At 38.1% G+C, this 21,532-nt stretch overlaps 1 protein-coding gene across 9 annotated transcripts in view; it reads right to left on the reverse strand.

Moving 5' to 3' along the window:
• Positions 1-21,532, reverse strand: part of NEBL (nebulette) — a 399,859-nt gene that overhangs the window by 95,549 nt on the left and 282,778 nt on the right. For 7 of the 9 annotated variants that reach the window (XM_074946050.1, XM_074946048.1, XM_074946049.1 and 4 more), the window contains exons 3-6: positions 20,474-20,578; positions 16,744-16,854; positions 8,955-9,065; positions 94-195 (exon numbers count right to left, since the gene is read on the reverse strand). The exons of the other annotated variants lie outside the window; for them this stretch is intronic. In XM_074946050.1, the coding sequence (XP_074802151.1) occupies positions 94-195; positions 8,955-9,065; positions 16,744-16,854; positions 20,474-20,578 (429 nt within the window). The remainder of the gene's footprint in view (positions 1-93; positions 196-8,954; positions 9,066-16,743; positions 16,855-20,473; positions 20,579-21,532) is intronic. 9 annotated transcript variants of the gene reach the window in all.

Raw genomic sequence — 21,532 nt, forward strand, 5'->3', positions numbered from 1 at the left:
TAGACAGCATTCTTTACACTTTGACAGAGGATGAAATGAATAAAATAGTCAGTAAGTTTTAAAACTGACAGAAAGGGTCACTGAAGATCATACATTGCTTATTATCTTTGATATCTTGCTTGCCATCTTTATGTCTGGCCTGTTCAGCACTTCAGTGTATCTGTGTGTATCTTGCACATCTTTCTTATATGACACCTGCCAAACAAAAGACAGTTGTGTTTAAAAAACAGAGTTAGAAGTTTATAAATCATATTTGAATGACTTATCAACTCAGCCACCAAAAGCAATAAACCTCCAGATAAAATCATTTATTCCACCCCAGTCCTACTTGACAGGGATTATTTATGCAGTGTTGTTGTAGCCATGTTGGTCCCAGGATACTAGAAACACAAGGCTGGTGAGGTAGTATCTTTTATTAGATCAACTTCTGTTGGTGAGAGAGACAAGCTTTTGAGCTTACACAGAGCTCTTCAGAAGAAGCAGCAGCAACTCTGTGTAAGCTCGAAAGCTTGTCTCTCTCACCAACAGAAGTTGGTCCAATAAAAGATATCACCTCACCCACCTTGTCTCTCTAGGGATTATTTAGTAAGCCCCCCACACAGATTAACAAGATAAAGAAAAAAATTCAGAAATATACAAGATAATGTTAGCATAAAAATGGTTTTGTTTAAGACTAGAATAAAGTGCTAGCATTCCAAAGAATCACATGATTTTGTTAAAATGGTCCCATTTTAATGAATCATTTTCCACTGAATGCATCTGATGAAGTGAGCTGTAGCTCACGAAAGCTTATGCTCAAATAAATTGGTTAGTCTCTAAAGTGCCACAAATACTCCTTTTCTCTCAGTTGCAGCATTGTAGTTGGTATTTTATTAAATGCTCCTCCCGTCAAACATGATAACAGGGATTCTTGGGGAGCCACTAAGTTGAGGTGACATCTTCCTTCATGTTTCAGCATGAGATGTTCAGGGCACAAAATTCTTGACTGAGGAAAAAGCCAGGAATATAATGAATGGGCTAGGAGGGCCTTAGCCTGAAGGCCAAGCATGAGCAGGATACGTCCAAAGATTCTCCTTTAAATGAGATCATCAGGGCATGCAGGGAAATTGCACAGACCTCTGAAATATTCCAGAGTCCCAAGACCTCAAGTTATAATTTTCTTTTCCCTGGACCTTCTCTCTCCCTTGCAGAAGTACAAGTGCCAAGTCACAAGCCAATTTTCATGAGTTGTTTTGTTGAATCATTCTGCATGATCAAGAAAATTTCCCTTGATACTTCAAAGCTTCAATCCAATCAAAACCTCGTGTGGAAATTAGAGAGCAGAAAATAAAATCTGGCATTGCATCAATGCATCCGCATCATTTCTGTATTACTGCAGGGTCTTTTAGAATTTCTTCTGTTGCTTAAGACCTTACAATACGTTTCAGTATTATATTTCAGCATCATAGGCTCCTTTGAGATTCCTTCAGCTTGAGACTTTAGCTATCACAAACCTAAAGGTAAAATTCCTATTTTCAAATGTAATATTCGAATCTGTGCATGATTTTAACAAATTCAGCTGATTGGTCAGCGTTCACGAACTGTGGCTCTGAACCATTACGGTTTGTAGAAAGAATGCATAAAAAAGAAAATATATCTATCCGTTTTTTGCAAATATTTTTAAAGTATCTTTAAGCCAACCAGAAAGTAAGTTTGCATCCATATGGTGTCAGCCTAGTAGACAAGCTAAGTAGGCTTCAATCTGCTGGCAGTTTGCCCACAAATCAGATCTTAGCATTTTTAACCCACAAAGAGTGACACAGTACGATCAACAGCTAAACTCAGATAAAATGCTATCATAATCATCACCCATCCTTAAAACTAACATTTCTTGTTTGCTACCAGTTTGTTTTTTAAAGAAAACTACGTGTACATACAAGCACTTGCATTGCAGAGCTTTACATGGATTCAGCTAATTATATGCTGTTCATCCTAATGACCACATGAGGTGAGGTGAACACCACAAAGGCAGCAGGGACAGGTTTTTGAATAGAGCCCTATCATCCATGTAAATTGCAAATTAAAGGCCAGCATATGTGCTAAAAACAGACATTAGGATTGAAGTGACTAGTAAATTCAAATAAGGGAAAATCAGTGTACCACAAACCATGGTGGTGGAAGTGGTGAAAGCTTGGGCACTTATCGCGCCCAAATGACATGGTCATTTACAGCTTGAAATAATGGATTATGGCTAGTTTTAGGATGAAGGAGGGAAAAAACATCAGACAGTGACAATCCTGTATATTTCACCGTTTCCAATGATATTTGATTCAGGACCTATTGCAATAGCTTCCCTTGAGTGAATTATTATTCTTCCTGCACCTAAACCAGAATACCTATTACTTATGTCTGAGGGAAAGTCATCTAACATTTTACAAATGTCTGCAATCTATATTTGCTCCATTCTGCGGCTTGTCATACTCCAGTGAGAATAAAAATGTTATGCAGCAGAACAGTAGTTTGTCAGAGATAGGCCAAAGAAAGAAAAAATATGTTTCCCATTTCCTGAATAACCTCAGTCTCTGGATGCTGACCCTTCCCCACTGGGACAATGTGCTGGCCTCTGTTACACAGCTGCTATTCTGCTCCGTCAAGTGAAATGCTTTTTTTATTTTTATTTTTTTATATATAGTGCTATGTTATAACAGTAAAATGAAAACTATTCTGCTAGAGAAGGGGAACAGATGCCTCAGCGACTAACATACCACCTGAATGTGCACAATCATCGGCTGGGGTACAGAGCATGGGAAGTGAAAGAGAAAGATCACAAGAGGGAAGAGGAAAAGCAAATAAGGCGGAAAAATGAAACAAAGAAAAGAGAAACTTGTTACAAAAGAAGAAAAGCAATGGAAAAGGAAATGGAGGAAATACCTACTGTGTAGGAAAGGGAAAGACAGAGGTTCAGCAGTTTGGGGCAGGGACCATCTTTTACTCTGTTTGTTCAGTCTCATGCAGAGAGATAGCTGCCAGTCAGGATTGGAATCATAATGCAAATATTAAATACAAAAACTGTCAGTCTCTTAATCTCTTCAGAACAACGTCACAGGTAGCTCAAGAACTACTCTCTGTCTCTCACTGTGGCTGGCCATGTCTGATGCGCCCATCCAAACTTATTTTTATATAGAACTCTGCTGCTGAGACTCCGTCAGTTTTTGGCAGCAGTGAGAAGGATAAGCAGAGAGTTAACAGAAGACTAATGAGGAGTGTGAGGGAGAAAAAGAAATAGAGACAAGAGGAAAAAATCTGCATCTATTTCATCTTTGCAATTATTATGGGTATGTTAAAATATTTCTCACCAAATGCTCTTGTTAGCTTTATATTGTTTTATTAATTTTAAACTAGCCTATAATTTTAGACAATTGCTATAAAAGTGGCTTCATCCACTGAATAGTTTTAAAGGAACATGTAGTGAACTGACTGCTAATCTGAATTTAAAAAGTCTTTCTGCCTCTCCAGATATAGCTGAATAGTCGGAATTACTTGCAAAGCACAGAAAATATTCAGCCCTAGCTCATAATTAGTTGATTAATTTTTATAGGGCCAGCTCATTTAAATAGGCACAGGTCCGCTAAAGTCTAATGAGATGCACCCATTTTACACCAGCTGAGGATCTGTCTTTCAGTCCTTACATTCTACATCTTTGAGATGATTTAGCTTTGATTTTATAACAGGCACTTGCATTATAGTTTCTACTCATTGGGAAATGCAACTTAAACCGGTTGCCATGTAGGATGCAGAGTCATTGGCTGTCAATCAGCTGATTTATTTTTCATATTACATTTAGAGTTCAGTAAAAGAGGCCTAGTATTAAAGGACTGAGATGCCTTTCTGCAGTTATTTATCATGTCCCTCTCCTTCACCCGTGTTCAAAATGGAATTTTAAGAAGTGTGCAAGCCTCTATTGCTACTTCTGATATATACAATCGAAAGTCAGTAAGACTTGTGCACACACAGGACTTGTGCAGACATGTGCACATATATCTGAGGGCAGAATTTGACCCTTAGTCTTAAAGTGAACTAATCATTTTGGTACTTTGAAATGGCCCGTAACTCACTCTAATTACCCTAATGGCTCTCCATCTGAGCCCCTTGACTCTGCACTACAGTGCTGTCACTCTGGAGTCCATCTACACAAGGAAAATGACTAGTTGCTGACAAACATAGTCAACAACAGCTTTGCGTGGTTCCCCCTCAAATGGTGTTGAAAACTGTTTCCCTGCCAGTGTAAATGAAATAAAAATATTTCAGGACCATTACAGACTGACTCCATCATCCTTTCTGGTAATGGGGCTGAAAACTATTTGGTCCCATTTACACTAGCAATAAAACCGTTTTCAACACCAGTTGGGGGTGATCTGGGTGAGCTGCTGTTCACAACCACTGTCAACAGAAAGTCAGACAGCTGTGGGTGCTTTTCCTAATATATATGCAGCATAGAATACGACTGGATCCATAGTTTTAATGCGACCTTCATCAGAGGAAAAACAAGAATCCTGCCACACAGCAATTTCCAAAATGGTGGTGGACAAATGATGGTGTTTATAAATGCTCTTAATTTTAATTCTGATGATCGGGTCTTATCAAAGGACATGTAATTTCTATCCTGGAAATTATTTTTGTGGACAGTGTTCGCACTTGCATTTTAAAAGATAAACATACATTCCTATGTGTTAACATGCTTTTCTGAAAATAGTGCATTTTAATTGGTCAGTGGGGATGTTAAAAACTCTGACTTCATTTGGACTGCACAGAGCCTGCATACATTCCAGGAGTTTTCCAAATTGGTGACTAACACTTTAAAGACAACATTGCCTAGTGGGGTAAGCATGGAACCAGCTGTCATGAGACCTGGGCTCTAGTCTCAACTCTGCCATCTACTTTGTGTGGCTCTGGGAAAGACTGTCTCAGATTCCTTATTTGTAAAATGGGGATAATGACACTTTCTTATTTTACAGTAGGATGCTATAAGGTTTAATTAAGATTTTAAACACAACCTGAATAGGTAAACCTTTGTATAAGTGCTAAGTATTATTTTGATATACAGACTGTACAATGATACAGCCCTATAAATGCATTCTGTAGATTAGATTATATCATGGGTCCACACACTTTTCATAATCTTAACTACGTCTTCACAGATTGTCTGAGGATCACCTCTTCCTTCAGTTGTAACTCACCACCACCCACCCATCTTACCAGTTGCATCTTATTGCCCTATGGCAACTACAGTTACCTAACTGGTACAAGGATTTTCTCCTTTTTTGAAAAAGTTAATTGTGTTGTCTTCTTTTGCTATTCATTTCTTCTCTCCCTCCCTCCCATCTGTTCTGTTTTTCTCAACTTGAAAGAGGGGGAGCCTGTACTATGTGACCAGCCAGATCTCTATAGACCACCAGCAAAAACTACAGTCCAGGGTTTGGAAAATTTTGGATTAGATAAAAGGATGGCACCACATGCAGTCATAATGTACATATAGGATAGACTGGCAGTCTCTCTCCAAATTGCACGGCATTTGTGTGATGAAGTCAGACTGTTAATGTTCATTTCACACAAATTTGTACGTAACAGAAACACAATTTATAGAGAAATAGTCTGCATTAAACAAACATACTTTCATTCCAACACTGAACAGTGCTTAGAATAATATTGCAAGTATATTTCCTACAGCTAAATTTTTTCTGTTATACTTTGTGGAGAGTGATTTTCTTTGGTAGAAGTATTAAAAAGGTAGAAAATGTTTCGCTTTACAAATGATCACATTGTTCAGGAGATTTTACAGTATTTCTCTATTATGCAGCTTCAACCCACACTTGAGCAGGGTGTTAATGTTATTCAAAGTGGTGTGAAGGCCTACAGCACATCACAGTTTCAAACTGTCAGCACAAATGTATTGTAAGTGGAATCCAATCTTCATTTTTAAAGGAAATTGCACATTTCACACAGTTGAGTATAAATGTCAGTCTTATTTTAAAACTGAGTAAATAGTCTTAAACACATCCTAATCCTTTTAGATGTAAACCCTGCATGTAAAGGTTGAATTGAATTGGCAGACCATTGTAAGTAAACATACATTCTACTCTCTTAGGTATACTGTACTGAGTGGTGGATAAAAGAGCTTTGTCTTCCTATTCCTGCAAGAGTTTCCCTCTACCACTGCACTCTCCTCAAAGCAACGATTCTACAAACAGCCTAAGTTCCAAGAGACAGATGCTTCATATTTGGAATCCTTAGTATGTCCATTAACAAACTTCCAGATTCAGAGTTGAATGGGAAGCCTCATGTGGTTCTTAATTAAACCTTTTCTCACAAAATGAGAAATCTCCAAGCAAATATTCAGCATGGTGCCCAGTAATTACACACAGTAGGTGTGTAACCATAACTGGTGTTACATACCCCATTTCTCACGGGCAATAAAAATATATCTCCACCCCATCTTAGCTCTATATTAGCAAACGAGAAAAAAACAGTGAACTGGATGCAACAAGCTGGTTTGTTCAGGCTGAATTTTCCCCCCACATTTTCCATTATTTTTAATATTCTGTTAAACAGTATCATAACAAAACATCTTTCTCCTCTGTGTTTGTTCTCCTTTATTTAACAAACTTTCTATTGTGCTGTGTTTATAGCACGAATGGAGACAGCACAACTGCTTTTTATTTATTTCCCCATCTGCACACTGCCCTCATTAATGCTGTTAACAGGAGTACGCACAGCTGTGGGAACAAAGAGGGGCTGTTCTGGACTGTGGATTTACAAATTATAATTAAAATTCAAAGGATAGTTAAGTACATATGATGATAGTTTTTGAACCTAAAGCCCCTCTCCTGTACTTCTCCTCAACTCCTCACATATCATGGATCCCATCTCTTTTCCCATTCGTTTCTTTCCCTAGCCCCAATAAAACCCTTCCACATCCCCAACACTCCTTTCACCATCCTTACTGGGGACCGGAAAGGACCCCCACTCCATGGGCAGAGAGTTTTATGCTGCAAGTTCATTTCCAGAGCCACTGGCATCTTCTCTCAAGCTATGTCCCGTTTCATACCCTCTCTTCATCTGACATCCTGGTGATTTCCAAAAGCAAGAGGAGGCACAGCTTGGCAGGTTGCAAGCAAGAGGGCAAAGCAGGGCTGGTTGTGACTTACTCTTGGGAGTTGCAGCTCACACATGTCCCAGCAGTAGAAATCCTTCCTCTTCCCAGCATAATACCCCCCTTAAATCTCCCAACAGCCTCTTAGGCCTTGTCTACACTGGGGGGGGAAGCTAAGTTGGTCTAAGTTACGCAACTTCAGCTACAAAAATAGCATAACTGAAGTCAGAGTACTTAGAGCAACTTACCGCAGTGTCTTCACTGCGGTAGGTTGACTGCTGACGCTCCCCTGTTGACTCCGGCTATGCTTTTCCGCAGGTGGAGTACCAGAGTCGACAGGAGAGTGCTCGGTGGTCGATTTATCGCATCTTCACTAGACACGATAAATTGACCCTCCCTGGATCAATCACTCCAGAGGTAAGTGTAGACATGCCCTTAGTCGCTGACCAGCTCTCAAGGTTTTAAACATCTGGGAATTAGCCTAAGGGTTGTGTTACATTTTGAAGTGGACAGCATTGATTAAGCTGTTAAAATGCCAGCACAAATTTATAAAAAAGGACATTCAGAATTAAGGCCTTAACTTCATTTTTCCTAAGGTATGTAACAAACATATTCGTAGATTCCATGGCCAGAAGGAACCATTGTGATCATCTAATCTGACCTGTATATCACAGGCCATAGAACTTCCCCATAATAATTCCTAGAGCAGATCTTTTAAAAAAGCATGAGAGCTTTGTTTAAAAAGCAGAAAGGGCAGAATATCTCATGCTGACCTGACATGACTCCAGTACCTCGGCACAAAAGACCAACTTAGCCTTACCTTTAAATGTCCTTACTTTTTGGTTTATCTCATCATTTTTACATTCCCTTAAAGGGACCTAATTATTCTAGCCAAATTTTGCCTAAAATTCAGGTTTAGTATAAATAAAGCTTTTGCAAAACCTAAGACCAACAGATTTTTTTCCTGGAAATTGTTTTTTGTATTTATGTTTTTCAATCAAAATAAATATTTCTCTAGCATTTGCAACCACAAAAATGCAGCATTGAACTAGTGTATGAGAACATGAAACTGAAACCAAATTTACACAGTCAAAAACTTAAATGAAGTGATAATGCTATTTTATTGTCTAAGCTGAGAGAAATGTAAAAAGCTAACAAAGCATCTATAAAATATATTAGATTTTTAAACAACTCTTTCATAAATTTATTTGTAAAACAGCAATGGATACTTATTTTTAAAAAAAACTATGGGGACAAATTCTACACCTCAGTGACTCCAATGCAGTCCACTGAAAAATCAGTAATTTTACCATCTATTACACTGTTGCACCCACATGTCCATATTCTGCAAATATGCTCATGAATTGTTCAATTGAACTCTTTAGGATTACTCCTGTGAATAATCTTACTCATGTGTATGAAAATTGACATCAAAGACATTGAAGACATTCTGTGTTTTGCATAAATAAAGAGTTATATGCTGTTTTAAAGTATAAAATATGCAAATGTAAATTCAGGGAACTTTTCTTTAAAACAAATTTAAAAACTAATGGCATAACAGACAACTCCTCCTCTATGATCTAGCATAAAAATAGGTACTTAAAAATACTTTGACGCTTAACCTACACACACGCACGCACACAGAGGTTATGCTCCCAGTGATTTTTAAATACATATTTTTACTTTTCATATATATATGGATGGTTTTAGAAAGCTAAATAAAACCCCATGGAACACTGAAATATAACATGAACATTTTATATACAGTAAATAGACTCGACCACTACTGAAACAATGTAATAAATTAAGAGAAGAGAGTACTTACATTACTCTGGTGTTTACCGACTTCCATAGCATGCTTAACATCTGGGGGCTCTGTCATATGTGCATAATCTGATGTCCCTTTTTCAGCATCATGTTTCTGTTTGTAGAGTACCTTAACAAGATGTAGATAAAGACAGATATAATAGCAGATATCATTTTAAAAGGATAATTCTTAAATTTATTAATCACTGTTTTGAAGGAAAATGACACTAGCTTGAATATATGAACTAGTTTGCTTATTTTTGTAGTAGAAATTAAGCCAAACAAGCAGTCCTACAGCTTTCATAGTACTGCACGTGTATATATACATACACGTCCACCAAACATGTGAAAAGCTTACATTATACCTATCCTTAACATAAGCTTTTATGCTTACATTTAGAAAATTTACCAGGTTTTGATGCCTGAAGAAGAAACAAGCATCAAAGAGATGTGTTTTCAAACAGCTCTCTATAGCAAGCATTAAAATAATCCATGAGAAAACAGCAAATACTAAAACAATAAGGTTGAAAGTTGATCAGGAGAAGGATAATTTGAAACTAAAATCCTCAATACAAAGAAGATAATACCCTAAAATTCTGGAGAAAATAGCACCTAAGAACATTGCCCTGGACTATTTAAATATATGGTATTGGAAATCTGTGGAAATATCCTATCTTGGCTATTAGCAAGGCACCAGGATTCTATAGGAGAACCACAAATCAAGCACCCAAGGGGATATAAAGTACCCACAATGACTATATAGTGTAACAAGAAGATCCACAGATCAAAGATAAATGTGAAAAGTAGCTTTTTTTGTAATACTACCATACTAATGCAAATCCAAAACATGGAAAACATAAAATGTGCCATATTTCTGAAGGATGTAAAACCAAAGATGGCTTTGTCCTTAGAAAACAACAACAAAAAACAGATAAAATTTATAGCAAAACGAAAATCTGAGCCACTATCTTGTTATATTGTATATTACATTTTGCGGCTGGCAAAGCAAGTAGCCCCCAACAAGACTATAATCAGGGCCGATTCTAGGATTTTTGCGGCCCCAAGAAAAAAAATTTGGCCGCCTCCGCTTTTTTTTCGTGCTGCCCCGCCCCAACTCTGCTCCTTCCCAACCCCTTCCCCAAATCCCTGGCCCCGCCTCCTCCCCCGGGCATGCCGCATTCCCCCCCAACCTCCCGCCCTAGCTCACCTCCGCTCCACCTGCTCCCCAGAGCACACCGCCGCTCGGCTTCTCCCCTCTCCCTCCCAGGCTTGCTGCGCGACACACTGACTGTAACAAACAGCTGTTTTGCGCGCAGCAAGCCTGGGAGGGAGGGGGAGATGCAGAGCGGCGGCAGCGCGCTCCAGGGAGCAGGCGGAGGCGGAGCAAAGGCGAGCTGGGGCACATTTCTAGGGGCGGCCTGGCCGGCGCCGGAATGCCGCCCCTAGAAATGTGCCGCCCCAAGCACCTGCTTGTTTTGCTGGTGCCTAGAGCCGGCCCTGACTATAATAGCACTCTACTTTTGTAATCCGCTATCAAAAGGTATAAAACATGCTATACAGAAATATTTTCCCTCTACCTCTCCCTCGCAGGGAGTCGCTTTCGTGATGTTTCCAACACTAGCCCGTCTGAAAAATAAGTCCCAAGATTGCTTCCAAAATAGGATCATCCACTTTGTTCTATCCACGTAGCACCATCCACTTTGCTGGTCCAACAGTTCATTTTTTATATTGAAATGTTGGCTGTAGCTCCAAAGCTACCAACGTGAGGAACTGTATGTTAATTGCACTACAGCATCCAGTCGTTTATGAAAACAAAGCTTTTTCAGTAGCTCAGTGGAAATGTATTTAGCTTGCAACTTGACAGCTGTATTCTTTATAATCTCCTTTCTCAGTGTTCTCCATTTATCATAATTATGTAAGGGGCATTGCCAGCAGATTGAGGGACATGATCATTCCCCTCTATTTAACATTGGTGAGGTCTCATCTGGAGTGCTGTGTCCAGTTTTGGGCCCCACACTACAAGAAGGATGTGGAAAAATTGGAAAGAGTCCAGCGAAGAGCAACAAAAATGATTAGGGGGCTCGAGCTCATGACTTATGAGGAGAGGCTGAGGGAACTGGGATTATTTAGTCTGCAGAAGAGAAGAATGAGGGGGGATTTGATAGCTGCTTTCCACTACCTGAAAGGGGGTTCCAAAGAGGATGGATTTAGACTGTTCTCAGTGGTAGCAGATGACAGAACAAGGAGTAATGGTCTCAAGTTGCAGTGGGGGAGGTTTAGGTTGGATGTTAGGAAAAATTTTTTCACTAGGAGGGTGGTGAAGCACTGGAATGGGTTACCTAGGGAGGTGGTGGAATCTCCTTCCTTAGAGATTTTCAAGGTCAGGCTTGACAAAGCCCAGGCTGGGATGATTTAGTTGGGGATTGGTCCTGCTTTGAGCAGGGGGTTGGACCTGATGACCTCCTGAGGTCCCTTCCAATCCTGATATTCTATGATTCTATGTAATAATGTAATATTTTATTTTGCAAGGTATAGAATCACAGAATTATTTTTCACTGGAACAAGTCAAAAATTCATCTAATGTAATCTACCCATCTGGAGTGCAAAGAGATCATATATCCATAAACTATTTCCCATAATATGGATAATCAAGTTTGGAAGAGTTCTAGAAATGTCAATTTCACCAGTATTCTTGGAAACATGATATTTATCTACAGTAAGTTATCTTGTGTTTATAAATTTCTTCCTGTTTCATATAAATTTTCCATGCTGTGGCATATTAGTTTTTATTTTTAAACATTAGTATATAGCACAATAAATGTGCTTTACAGAAAGATTAAAGATTACAGGTCCTACAAATAGCCTTAACTCTGCCCCATGTAATAACAATACATTATGATGAATGCATTTTAGTGTTTGTGCCAGAGATTAAACTGATTTGTATGGATAAAATAAGTTTTAGCTCTCTCACCTCCCCCACCATAGTGTCAATATAGGACAGAGTCAAGATTGTTTTGGTACCCTGGCTATGCATTTCCATACTTAACGTATTTAGTTTTCTTTCAAGTTTAACCTTAACTCCGAATTTCCTGAGTTACTAATGCTTGTTTTTGCATAATTACAATGTTTTAAAATAAAATTTTACCTTTACATTTATCATTAAGTTACTGATATGAACCCTCAACCTTGACACCAATTTAACCGAGTGTTATTGTTGCTTGTTTTGTTGTTGTTGGGTTTTCTGTTTTTGATCTAGGAATATATATAAAACGTGCATGCAGTAGTAGAGGAAATGGCATGTAATATGTCCGTGAAAGAATTAAGTTACCAGATATGCGTTTGAATACAGAATTATAACTAATAGCCAGCTGGGCTATTAATATTTGCTGCTTTTCAGGCAGAGAGAAAATTATGGACACAACATACTTCACCATAACAAAAGCATTAAGAGTTATATACCTAACAGTTTAACATTGCGTAATATGAGTACCAAGCATAAAATTGAAGGGTAACTTTTACAAACTTGGATGCCAGTTTTGGTCTCAATAAATTACATTACAATGGTGCAATAAAGCTCAAGAAACCACTTACAGCACATCTTAAAGTAACAGGAGGGCTCTGTTTATTAGAAAGAAATTACGTCGATGCTCTATGACTCTCCTGGAAGTCAAACCTGGGACTTAAGATTCACTTGATTTATCATCATCATCAAAAACAAGCAGAAAATATTATTAAACATCCATATGTAGCAACTGCTCAAAAGAGGAAAATTAAATTGTCTGCTGACATGCCCTAATCTTCAATTTGCTTTGGGTCCTTTTTTTTCCAGATAAGGAATAACCAGCACAATTTTTTTGTCATGGTAGAAACAAAGTGATGGAATGTGTACAATCTTTAATGATGTTCCTTACATCATTTCCTTCCTTGAGCCATTTGAAATGCTTTATCTTTGTGTGTGATACTTTTTAAAAAAATGTTGGGGGGGGGGTCTCGGAGTTGTTTTTCAGCATTGAAAAAGACAAGGCACAAAACTAGAGTTCATTGGGAATTTTCCAGTGGAAAATGCCATTTTTGTAAAATCAAAATTTTCTGTGGGAAAATTCCAGCTTGCTAGAAAATGTCTATTTTTCCAATGGGAAAGTCAAAATGATGGCTCCCTGGTTGCTCACCTGGAAGGCTCATCTCAATTCCACTTACTGCCTGCAGGGAGAAAGTACAATTGATAAGAACTGTCCAGATGGACAGCTAACAAGCCAAAAAATTCTGTTTCATTTCCCCCCAAATGAAAATTTTCTCAAAATCCCTTCACATGAAAATTTCACATTTTTTACTTTTTGTTCCAATTCAGGAAGGAAAAGTTTTCAAAAATTCTAAAATTTTGCTAGAATGGATTTCCATTTTCCAGACATTGAAAAACAAAGAGTAAAAAGGGTTGTTATAAAAGCCAACAAAGCTGGTCACATTTGTGCCTCCACTGTACATCACACAGGGAAGCAAAAGTATAAATACAGCCAAACCTGAACAGCAAGCACAGGAAGCATAGTAGAACATATAATCATGCCCTCTCTCAAGTATGGTAGAACCCCCTCCATATGAATATTATGTGGCTGGAACTCTACAGGGTGAAATCTGGCTCCACTAAAGTCAATAGGAGTTTTGTCAGTGACTTTAGTGGAGCCAGGCTTTCCCCCCACAGAGTTCAGGGGAAGGTGACTGTAGGTGGGCAGTGGCCTCTCCAAGTCTGAAACCAAGGAATTTTCCATGCAACTTCCCCAAGTAATCTCTGGCCCACTCAGAACGTTGGACAAATGTGTCTAATTATTACTGTCAGCATGGAAATTGTCTAAAATTTATAATCAACCCCCATCACGGTCCAACAATCACCTCCTTCAGAAAAAGAGCACAGCTTTTCCACCCTGTTTTTAATAGCCCTTCCGCAAGACAAGTGGTAGCACAATGGCCAGTGAACCCTCCCTCCCATTCCCCATCTTAGATTGTCCCTTGGAGAAAATGACAGCCTACTGAACTATAACCCCACTGAGGGAGGAGCAGCAGCAAATATCATTCTACCATGACTAAACTGAAGCTTAAAAACTTTGTATTTGCTTCCTAGATACCACAGTGATAGACACAATATAGATTAGATTCGGATACCGTAAAGAAGATTTTCCAGGAGAGAATACCTCAGGAGCTCCTTCAAAGCAATTTCAAATTCAGCTCTGTAACAAAGTAACCACCCCACCTCCTCTTCCCCTTCTTGAAAACTCTTGAGTTGAAACTTTTTTTAAGTCATTTTACCACTTTCTCAGGTTTTTTCTACAGGATGGATTGATTTACACCACAAGTTGGAAAAATATATCAGCAGTCTTCGGTTTTATGGTCTGTTATGATTTATAATGTGTGTACACTTAAAAGGGGATATTATAAACTTCAAAGGAAGCACTGGTGACATAGCATGGCACCTACTGTATTGCATATTTATTTCTTTAGGAGTATTGAATGGCTGGGCAAAATCTTCAATAAATGTCATATGAAAAGGGCAGCCCTATTGATTTTTTTTGTGATTATTTTTTCTGACTCAAATGTTTTTATTTTTAGTCTCAGATCCTTTCCTTAACATCACTGGTGTGTAAGAGAACATGATTTTGTACATGAAATATGAAAACATAATTTCTGGATAATATTCTCATTTGGAATGGATCCAGGAGTGAGTCCCATGGCAAACTAGTTAACTGATGCTTTATAAATCAAACCAAGTGTTTAAAAAGCATTATACAATTTTATTACTTTATCACTATTATAATCTATAATTTATTTCAACTGTAACTATTATAATCAGTGAGACAAGGTGAGTGAGATAATATCTTCTGTGTAAGCTCAAAGGCTTGTCTTTCTCACCAACAGAAGTCAGACCAATAAAAGATATTATCTTACCCACCTTGTGTCTCTGATATCCTGGGACCAACGTGACTACAACAACACTACTTAGTCTTATAATCAATCACGTTATGATGACATGTCATGTTGATGTCATTTTAGTTACTGTTCTGAATTAACTTACTGCACTAAGTATTCTGTTTCAAACTAGTAGAGGTAAAATATAATTCACATTAATACATTTGCTTATTACAGACATGACTGATACATTGCCACCATTGTGGAGTTTTGAATGCTGACTTGACAATTAAGTTTACAAAGCAAAACCTATTTCCTCCATCTAATTTCAGTGTTTCCTTTTACTATGAACATTTTCTTTCATTTGCAAAAGGAATGGTTACAGTCTTTAAAGTACTTCCATAGAACATCAGTCTGTAGAATGATTGACTTATTTTATGTAATATGGAATAGGCAGTGTGGTTTTGCTTCATAGAATCATAGAAGACTAGGGTTAGAAGAGACCTCAGGAGGTCATCTAGTTCCACCTCCTGCTCAAAGCAGGACCAACACTAACTAAATCATCCCAGCCAGGGCTTTGTCAAGCGGGCCTTAAAAACCTCAAAGGATGGAGATTCCACCACCTACCTAGGTAACCCATTCCCAGTGCTTCACCACCCTCCTGGTGAAATATTGTTTCCTAATATCCAACCTACACCTCCCCCACTGCAACTTGAGACCATTGCTCCTTTTTCTGTCATCTGCCACCACTGAGAACAGCTGAGCTCCACCTTCTTTGGAACCCCCCTTCAGGTACTTGAAAGCTGCATCATGTTATGCTTTTTGCTTTTGCTGGTCTGGTAGGTCTCAAAAGAGTCTCAAAAATGTGTTTAAGATGGAAAGTGGGGGGAGCAATACCTAAAATGTGCAAATACCTGGTGGGTAGACAGCATTAGTTCTAGATATCCATTTAATGGAGTGGTTCTCAAACTTTTGTACTGGTGACCTTTTTCACATAGCAAGCCTCTGAGTGCGACCCCCCCTTATAAATTAAAAACACTTTTTAATATATTTAACACCATTATAAATGCTGGAGGCAAAGCAGGGTTTGGGGTGGAGGCTGACAGCTCATGATCCCCCATGTAATAATCTCTTGACCCCCTGAGGGGTCCCGACCCCGAGTTTGAGAACCCCTGATTTAATGCATGAGTTCAAAACCAACGTTTTGCTATTTAGCCTTGTGGAGTTCCAACAAGAAAAACGTTTGGGTTCTTAAGTGCTTTCTACCCTCAATGCCATCTGAATGACACAACTGGACTAAAGAAAGCACTAAAAATAGACTGCAGGGAACAATTGAGCTTTGGCAAAAAAACATGGACTAAATAATGACGTCAGGCCTTCTATCTCAAACTGGTAGGAATCTGATGAATAACACTGAAAATGTATAGCCTAATTTTCAAAAATGCTGAACATTCGCAATTTCAACTGAAGTCAGTAGGAGATGTGGGTTCTCAAGCACCTCTGAAAATCAGACCGCTATATTTTTAGGCTGTGAGTTTATCAGTAAGGAGTTGATAAAAATCTTACAATGCCAATATGGCACTTGGATCATGTAGATTGCAACATAATTTTGATTTGTCTTCTTTTACATACATTATGCAACAACATCTTATGGAATAATTAATGTATGCATTGATGAATGACTTACTGTTTTTCAAATGCTATTTACTAAACATAATGAGCCAGATCTTCAGCTAATGTAAAATGCAGTACCTCCATTGAAATCAATGGAGCTACGCCAATACATTAGCTGAGAAATGGATCCTGTGAATCATATATGTAATAAAATATCAGTTTAAAGCTACTGGGGTTAGTAGTGTTCTGTTGCATAATGAATCTGTAAAAACTAAAAATAATTGTTTTTTAAACTTTACCTTGCTCTGAAGCTGTGTAACTTCTCTTGCAAACACACTGTCAATTGTGGCTGGCATCTGCTTATACAGAGAATTGGAAAGGTCTTTTTTAGCAGATCCTTTGTACTTTGCCTAGAAAGAAAAAAAGACAAAAAAATGCAGGAATTACTTCAAAGAGAATCACATAGTAACTAAACAAATCACTTTGTTTTACTTTGAAGTAAAATGGTACAAAAGAACTTTGTACTGGAAAAGACCTAGAAAAGTCTTATAGAGTAATTTAAGAATACACATTTATTTTCAAATCACTTTATATTTCAGATTAGTGTATATAATCCATGAATCACTGTAATGTGCCTGATACTTAAAATTGAAGAAATTTTGAAGGAAGCCTTGAATGAGGCAAGCAAAGTCAGTAGAAAAATATGCCACTTATTAATTCACTTCTTGATCCAAAAAGTAAAATTATCTATATATTTTCAGTTTTCTGGAGTTTTGCACATTGTGTTCAGTGGAGAAACAAATAATGGAACACTGAGACACTCAATAAGAGGCACTAATTAATTTTCACTGGCGAATACAAGAATATGAAGACAACAATTTGTTTATTCATTTCTACTTAAGATTTCTACATCAAATATTGTTTTAAAATTTCTTGTTATTTCTCCTGTGTTTTCACTACCATTCAAAGTTAGCATTTTCTAAGCATCATTACCAAAGCACAGAAAACCCAATGGCAACTTTCTCACAACAGAGTGATGCAAGCCAGAAGCATAGTACAGAATTGTTGGCTTGCTTCTGTTTTTGTCTCTGAAGCGAAGTATGTCAGGAGCATGAATTTTAAATTAATAAAACAATCTTTAAAAATAATCACTGATATCAGGAATATGCCACCTTAAATGCATTATCATATTTAACTGGCATGCACCAACTGGACCATGTCTAATTATTTATTACTCTGGTTATTCCCATGAATTATTGTTTTTTAAAATACTGCCAGAAAATTCGTTTTTCCCAGATTTTTTTTGTGAGTTGACAAAAGATGCCTAAATACAATATTAAAAATACCTACATTCTCCAACAAAGGCTATGGAACACTAGAGGTCAGCAATTTACAATCTTAGTCAGCTATCACTTTATCGTATTCAACCACTGCAACAAAACATGTTACCTAAACAGCACTCTAAAAAACTTTTGAAACAAAAAGCAATTTTTTTTACTTTTGTTATATATTAAATCTTTAAGTGTTCTTTTATTAACAATCAGCAACACCACATGCTGTAGCCGTTTGATACTAAACAACATAGCACAAAACAGCAACAGCTTCACATATATTTGGCTTCTACAGGCTAAATGATGTCTTATCTCAGTTATGATATTTATGTTTGAATGAGAAAATTCAGAATAACTCCATTATGGTTATTCCACTTGTGAGTTATCCTACCTATTCCTGACACATGAAGATAAATGTCAGTAAAGCAGCAAACATATGCTTTTATATTTGATCTAGACTTACAACTAATCAGCACTGAAGTTTCAAAGAAAATATATGGAATGCATGTGAATTATATAAAAATCTCAGTTCAGATATGAATAACTGGACACAGTTCATTATATACAAAACATGAAAAACTGAGGCACCCAGAGGTTAAGTGACTTTGCCACAGTCACACAGAGTGAGTGGCAGAACCAGAAATGGAACCCAGATCTTTTGATTTTCAGTAATATGCTGACTCCTTTTGCTAAGGCTCCCTTCCCAGTTTTCACTCTCCACCCCCAAAATAGACAAAAATACATTCATGCAACAACATGCCTTCAGGAACATTTCTTCCTAGTGCCAGGACATAAGTGGTTGTCAATAAGAGGTGGTCTAATCATTTCTGAAATCTATATTTTTGGCTCAGTAGCACCTTGCATATATGTGTGTATGCATGCATACATTTGCAGACTCACACAGACTGAAAAATGTACCTAACACTCACTGGCCCAAGAACTGAACCTACTTGCCAGAGTGAAAAATATTCCACCTCCTGACACAAGTAGTATGCTCTTCCCAAAATGTAAAGCAATAGATACTGTCAGAATTAAGACATTACTTCAGCTGATGAACTCCAGAAAGAATAAACTCTTTAAAATAAGTTCTGTGGTATGTTGAAAGAGTTTCTTTGTGAAAGAATTGGTTGGGTGAGGACGAGGAGGAGAGAGATTGAGGAAAAAACAATGGGGTGGAGGGTGAAAGGAAATTTAAGAAGTGGGGAGTATAGAAGGGGTGAAATCAACTCCCCAGCCCAGAAACAGTGAGAGGCTCCCACTCTCTCATGTCAGCCTAAGGACTTTGTGCTACCCTCTGCAGATTAAAAGAGGAGCTTTCTATGGCATGTAAGGGGGCACTACGTGGCAACTTCATCCATGGTCCTTCTCCCCACCCCAAGTAGCATGGAGGGACCTTGCACTGTGTGGAGGTACTCCACACTCCGAATAAATTTTGTTCTATATGTATAGTATGTAATTATAAACATTTTTACTGGAGTTTGAGTTGAGAGAGAAAACTTTTCCACTGTGAGTTAAAATGTAGCCCATAATAGTTATAGCGTGCAGTTAAGAGTTGATGTTCATTTATTTGGTCTAGTAAGTATGGAAAATAGGAATTGGAGTCAGTATACTTAGAATTTAATATCAGGTATGCCACTGTATGGTCTTATGCAAAGCCACTAGGAAGGAAAGATGGCCTTGTGGTTAAGGCAATGGACTAGGATTTGGGTTCAATTCCCAGCTCAGCACAAACTTCCTGGGTGACCTTGAGCAAGCCACTTACCTGATCCGTGCCTCAGTTCTCCACCTGTAAGATAATATTTCCTATTATCCCTTTCTCTTATTCTTTGTTTGCTATTCAGACTGTAAGCTCCTCAAGGCAGGAACTATCTATTTCTATGTATCTGGATAGCACCTAGCACAATGGAGCCCTAGTCATTACTGTAATACAAACAAATAATAATAATGATTTCTCTTGGTCCATCCATCTGTGAAAGGGAGTGTAACAGGGCGGTCTACCACTTCAGGGGCTGGGGGGAGTAGGGACTAACTGGCACTGTTCTGGAGGGAAGCCCAGCAGGCAGGTGCAGGGAATCAGCTGACCCAGCAGGACAGCAGCTAATGATTGGGTCTGATTCCCACTGGAGGATATCAATGAAGAGCCCATGAGGGAGCCTGAGACCAGGAGACAGCTGAGCGCACAGTCTCCTGTGGCTGCAGCAGAAGGCTTCAAGAGGGCAAGTCCAGACCCTTTAGTTACTGGAGGCCAGAGGGTCCCACAATTCCAGTCAAGACCAGGACTATTGCTTTTCTAATTGTTCTATATTTCTTTTTGTTTTGAGTTGGAGAATAAACAGAGCCCTGGGGGAAAGACCATAAACAGAACCAAGCGTGGCTGATTGTTTATCCCAGGCTAATGAGCAGGTCCATTAGCTCACAAGGGGTAATATCTACTCTCACAGAACTATTTACATTTAATGTTTGTCAAACGATGTAGGATCCTAGAAGAAAGGTGCTATACAATACTAAATTACCTTTATACATTTAAACTGCATACAGTAGACACTCCTATAACCCACTAAAACTTTTGGATTCTCTTGCTATTTGATATGAATAGACTCCCCAATCCGCCCTCTCAAGAATCGCAATATTCAACTTAGTGGGCTTTTTTCCTGGTAACTAAGTACTGAAGAATATTCTGCAATCTTTTATATCTTACCTCAGAAATAAAAGCACTCATATTTTTCACATGTTTTAACTGAGGGGTGTCAGATACAAATGTGAACTTGCCTTTAGATTTTTCATACTCTTCTTTATAGTGGATCTACAAAGAGAAAAAATGAATTTAAATTGACCCTAAAAATAGAAAAAGACAATTACCTTTTTAGATTTATTCTACTCATTTGGACAGAACAGTAAAATACTGTGCCAAGTGGCTTGTAAACACCACATCATGTAACAAAGTAAGCCACAGAGAAAAACCACTCAGATAACGTCAAATAGAAACCTACAACAGCAAGAAGATCAAGTTATAACAGAAACTTGAACTTGTTCACTGAGCACCTAGATGATGTAAAAAAAAAATCACAAAATCTTTTATATGACATATGAAAAAGACAGGATTATTTGTTATACCTACAGTGTACTGTCACCCACTACTTGCAATTCCTGTAGTATCTTGAAAGAAAGGGGGTATTGAAGAGAGTTTTCTCCCCCTGATTTCACGTCAAAAGTATTAAAAACGGCCTCTAAATTTCTATACACAAACAAATACAAAATCTTCATTTTCCCACAGCACGTGTGTCATAAACATAAAGGGAAGGGTAAGCACCTTTCTGTATACAGTGCTATAAAATCCCTCCTGGCCAGAGGCAAAACCCTTTCACCTGTAAAGGGTTAAGAAGCTAAGGTAACCTCGCTGGCACCTAACCCAAAATGACCAATAAGAGGACAAGATACTTTCAGATCTGGAGTGGGGGGAACAAAGGGTCTGTCGGTCTGTGTGATGCTTTTGCCGGGAACAGATCAGGAATGCAACCTCACAATCCCTGTTAATTAGTAAGTAATCTAGCTAGAAATGCATTAGATTTCCTTTTGTTTAATGACTGGTAAAATAAGCTGTGCTGAATGGAATGTATATTCCTGCTTTTGTGTCTTTTTGTAATTTAAGGTTTTGCCTAGAGGGTTTCTCTGTGTTTTGAATCTGATTTCCCTGTAAGGTATTTACCATCCTGATTTCACAGAGGTGATTCTTTTACCTTTTCTTTAATTAAAATTC

Source organism: Natator depressus, chromosome 2, assembly GCF_965152275.1.
Source record: "Natator depressus isolate rNatDep1 chromosome 2, rNatDep2.hap1, whole genome shotgun sequence".
In the NCBI taxonomy this organism is placed as follows: Eukaryota; Metazoa; Chordata; order Testudines; family Cheloniidae; genus Natator; species Natator depressus.